General features: G+C 43.0%; 1 protein-coding gene across 1 annotated transcript in view; it reads right to left on the reverse strand.

The window, feature by feature from the left end:
• slc12a6 (solute carrier family 12 member 6) overlaps nucleotides 1–5000 on the reverse strand; it is a 240039-nt gene that overhangs the window by 57061 nt on the left and 177978 nt on the right. The window contains 6 exon segments of the mRNA XM_084312786.1: nucleotides 2376–2433; nucleotides 2436–2470; nucleotides 2860–2907; nucleotides 2909–2977; nucleotides 3633–3723; nucleotides 3726–3730. Of these exon segments, the coding sequence (XP_084168912.1) occupies nucleotides 2376–2433; nucleotides 2436–2470; nucleotides 2860–2907; nucleotides 2909–2977; nucleotides 3633–3723; nucleotides 3726–3730 (306 nt within the window).

Consider the following 5000-nt stretch of genomic DNA (forward strand, 5'->3'; position numbering starts at 1 on the left):
AGAGAGAGAACAGAGAGAGAGAGAACAGATAGGGAGCGAGAGAACAGAGAGAGAGAGAGAGAGAGGAGAGAGAGAGAGAGAGAGAGAACAGATGGGGAGAGAGAGAACAGAGAGAGAGAGAGAACAGATAGGGAGCGAGAGAACAGAGAGAGAGAGAGAGAGAGAGAGAGAGAGAGAGAGAGAGAGAGAGAGAGAGAGAGAGCAAGAGAGGGAGTGAGATGTGCGAGGGAGAGTTGTGTTCAGGGTTTGTGTGTGTGTGTGTGTGTGTGTGTGTGTGTGTGTGTGTGTGTGTGTGTGTGTGTGTGTGTGTGTGTGTGTGTGTGTGTGTGTCTACCATAATATATGAGTAAGTGATCAAAGGAGGATCACCAACAACACCAACTCAATCTGTATGACCGCAGCTGTGGCCAAAAAACACCATTCGTATGCCTGGCCAAGTCCTCTATGTGGCCAACTGAGAGGAGCAAAGCGGGCTGCTGGAGGCCAAAAGAGACGCTTTAATAAGGACCATACCAGGACCTCCTAAAGCGAGCGGACATCAACACCACGCAGCTTGAAACTCTGGCACTCGACAGATCAGCCTGGCAAGCCACTGCAGTTTCCCAAATACACCAAGGTCAACCGAGACCGGATATCTGACCGGCGTGCATAACGACACCAGCGGGACGTGAAGTGGCACCAGCGGTAGCGGCGCTAAATCCCCCCCCCCCATCCCTGGAGCAAGCGTCATCATCGAACACGACGGACACCTAAGACTGTGTGTGTTGGGGACTGAATGGTTCATGCACAAAAACATCTGAACCCTCTGGTTTGCCCATGTATCTGCTGTTGTGATGTTGATCTGAACCACCTGGGCCCAGGAGTTCAACACTTTTAATCCCTATCTGAACCGATCAGATTTTTTAATCCCATTTTTTGTGATCCAGGATCAGACAACTCGGCCAGATTTTGTCCCGGTATTTCAAAGCAATCCAGGATAGGATCACCTTGATCCAGATTCAGACTTTTCAAGATGACTAGATCCTGAATATCAGTGCTTTAATCCTATCTCCCTCTAGTGGATATGAAAAAAAGGATGACAAGGAGCACATTGCAGAGACATCTATAATGTCTAATTATATTGTTAAATACATAAAGGACATTAAATCACAATGGAATTGTAATAAAAAAAATACTCCCACTAGGGTAACAAAAAACAAACATTCTTTCAAAGGCAGCTGGATCATCCAGGCGTGCTTTGAGGGGCTGAATTCTAAGTGAGGTTTCAGTTTGCTGAAGGTGATGAGTGATGACAGATGGACTTTTTTTTGTTGAAGATATTTGTTCTTTAATCTAAATTACATTTGTGATTGACAATCTTTGTTGTGATACTTTTATGAGCATAAACATTTATGTCATCAGCATTTGGTTGAAAACAAAATAGGCCACCACAAATGTGACCAAAAGATAAACTATTTAATTGATTTGCCATGAAGGCTAACATTGTGTATTATTTCAGTTAACAAATGTTGCCATCTTATTTATATTGAAACATATTTTTAAATAAATTGTATAGTACATTTTGCTCTGGTAATCCACTGGAAATCCACCCCTCTGGTGGGATCAAGAAAATCCAGTTTTTTGGGATCAAACTGATCCCAATCCTGTGTTGTTGGTTTGAACTACCTGTTTTGAAGATTTGATCCAGATTAAAGCTTGGATTTGATTTCCTGATCTGATCGGATATCGAAGTGATCCTGATCCTGTTTTTTGGTTTTGAACTACCCAAAATCCAAATCTGATCCAATCAGATAGGATAGGGATTAAAGTTTTGAACTCCTGGGCCCAAGTGTGAATATCATATATCACAAGAAACGACTCGACCTCTGCTATCATGCACTATACATGAGTGAACACAACACTCTAGCTTACCATCTTTAGATAATAAAGTACTCAACCTCTACTGTCTTTAACTATGAGTGAACACAACACTCTAACTTACCATCTTTAAATGGTGAAGTCTGAAGGCATTGTTCCTGTTTGGTTCTTTGTCTTGAGGTACAAGTAATTGATACTAATGTATATATCCTTTTTAACTATGTGTTACTTAATGTATGCTATCATCTAACATATTGAAGGGAAAAAAAATATATATAATATATATAATACTATTCTTTTCCCCACTAAACCGCACCAAATTGCAAACCGTGACCCCAAAACCGTGATATGAACCGAACCATGGATTTGTGAACTGTTCCACCCCTAGTGTGTGTGTGTGTGTGTGTGTGTGTGTGTGTGTGTGTGTGTGCCGAGAATACCAATAACTATTGTCAACTGAACCTTCAAAAAATGTATCAATAAATTCAATAGAAGCAAATAAATAAAGGGTGTGGCACCTCCAGTTCTTGGTGTGTGGCGGTCCTTCCTCCAGCCTCAGGAGGGCGTAGCGAGCACGCTGAGCGAGAGGCCGCGGATCGCGTAGCGAGCAGCGCTGAGCGAGAGGCCGCGGATCCATCACCCACTCCTTTCAGCTCTGACACACACACACCCACACACACACCACACACCACACACACACACCACACACACACACCACACACACACACACACACACACACACACACACACACACACACACACACACACACACACACACACAGTTATTTATAGAGATACAGACACAGAACTGTGCTGATGATCAAATATGTGCTGCAACATCACTGACACACACCCACATAAATGAAAATGTGTGTTCACACACACACACACACACAACACACACACACACACACACACACACACACACACACACACACACACTCATAGGCTCTGACATGCATGTGCGATCACATAGAGGGATGTGTCGCTGTGGCAACATACCCGTGGTACTCAATGTACTTGTAGATCATGCCAGCGATCACATAGCGACGATGCGTAGTACCAGGAGGAGATGAACATCAGCGCCAGGCAGATAATCATCCCCAAAAACGCCAAGGTCCTAGAGAGAGAGAGAGAGAGAGAGAGAGAGAGAGACCGAGAGAGAAGAGAAAGAGAGACAGAGAGAGATGGGGGTTAAAATTTGTCCACAAGTATAGAAACCACAGAAACGTTTTCACTTGTGATGACCATTCTTTTGAGTAATATCTTATCTTATCTTATCATCTCTTCCACCCATGATTTCCTCAAGCTTATTTTAGGGTTAGAATTTAAATAAAATGTCCTCACAAGTATGACAGTGGGTGTGTGTGTGTGTGTGTGTGTGTGTGTGTGTGTGTGTGTGTGTGTGTGTGTGTGTGTGTGTGTGTGTGTGTGTGTGTGTGTGTGTGTGTGTGTGTGTGTGTGTGTGTGAGAGAGAGAGAGAGAGAGAGAAGAGAGTGAGTGAGTGAGTGAGTGAGTGAGTGAGGGGTGAGTGAGTGAGTGAGTGAGTGAGTGAGTGAGTGAGTGAGTGAGGTGAGTGAGTGAGTGAGAGAGAGAGAGAGAGAGAGTGAGTGAGTGAGTGAGTGAGTGAGTGAGTGAGTGAGTGAGGGAGTGAGTGAGTGAGTGGAGTGAGTGAGTGAGTGAGATGAGTGAGTGAGTGAGTGAGTGAGTGAGTGAGTGAGTGGTGGATGAGTGAGTGAGTGAGTGAGTGAGTGGTGAGTGAGTGGTGAGTGTACCAGTGGTAGTAGGAGAAGCGTGGTCTCCAGTTGGGCGTCCTCAGCAGCGTCTGCAGAGCGCAGGCCAGGTTGACGAACAGATAGCACATGAGAAGAACCTGGAGAACACAGAGGAACACAGATGGAGAGACATTCATTCAATCTTTATTTATACTCGATAATACACTGAGTAATTAAACTAATTTACAGTGCTGTCGAGATGTTACATTCACAAGTGTCAGTGCGTTCATAAATATAAAAGATGTCAGACAATCAGAATAATTAAGCGCACATTTTAAAATATATATATATATATTTAAAAGAATAAAATAGCAAACAATTAAAACAGGGGTAATAATTTAAAAACAATTACATATTGTGGTGACCTGATTGGTCACTAAGGTTCTAAACCGACCCATAGACACCAGAGTGTCTAGTCTCAGTGTTTCCTGCAGGTGTTCCATGAGGTTGGGGCAGAGAAGCCAAAGCACATCTACCAAGTTCAGTACAAACTCTAGGCACTCTAAGTGTAAGACAATCACTGGATAGTGTACGACAGGGTCCAGGGGTCCATTCCAATAAAGAATTAATATAATTTGGACAATCTCTAATTATGGCTTTATAAATAAAAAGATTCCAATGCAACTCACGTCTCTCTGTCAGAGAGGCCCACCGACCTTATTATATAGGATACAATGGCAATTTGGATAATCACGCTGAATTATTGCGGTACACACGTTACAAAAACATTTGTAAAACACAAATTTTCCGTGGATTTTTATAAACTTTGGACCTGTATGACTATAAGACTTCAGGCTATGAATCGTTATGTTTTCCAGCTCCTACCTCTCAGCTGAACCCAAAACAGGCATTTGGCAACAAGTCAACACAAAAGTAAGGAGCAAATATTCTATTTCAGTGTGTTCAAACCTCTGTTTCTCGATCAAATTAGCACTTCTTTGTGTGTAAGAAACTTCAGAATGTTACCTTTCAAAAGAGACCAGACTCATGCATGTGCTATAAGTATAAAGTATAATAAATCGTAAATTACTTTGGGTATGCAATCGACAGGCATTTTATGCTTTTTCTTAGGGTGAGGGGTAGTTTTTAAGGTGCAGTAGTACACACACACACACACACACACACACACACACACACACACACACACCACACACACACACACACACACACACACACACACACACACACACACACACACACACACACACACACACACACACACACACACACCACACACACACACACACACACACACACACACACACACACACACACACACACACACACACACACCACACACACACACACACACACACACACACACACACACACACACAACACACACACACACACACACACACACACACA

The sequence above is a fragment of the Notolepis coatsorum genome (assembly GCF_963971535.1).
Source record: "Notolepis coatsorum genome assembly, chromosome: 4".
In the NCBI taxonomy this organism is placed as follows: Eukaryota; Metazoa; Chordata; class Actinopteri; order Aulopiformes; family Paralepididae; genus Notolepis; species Notolepis coatsorum.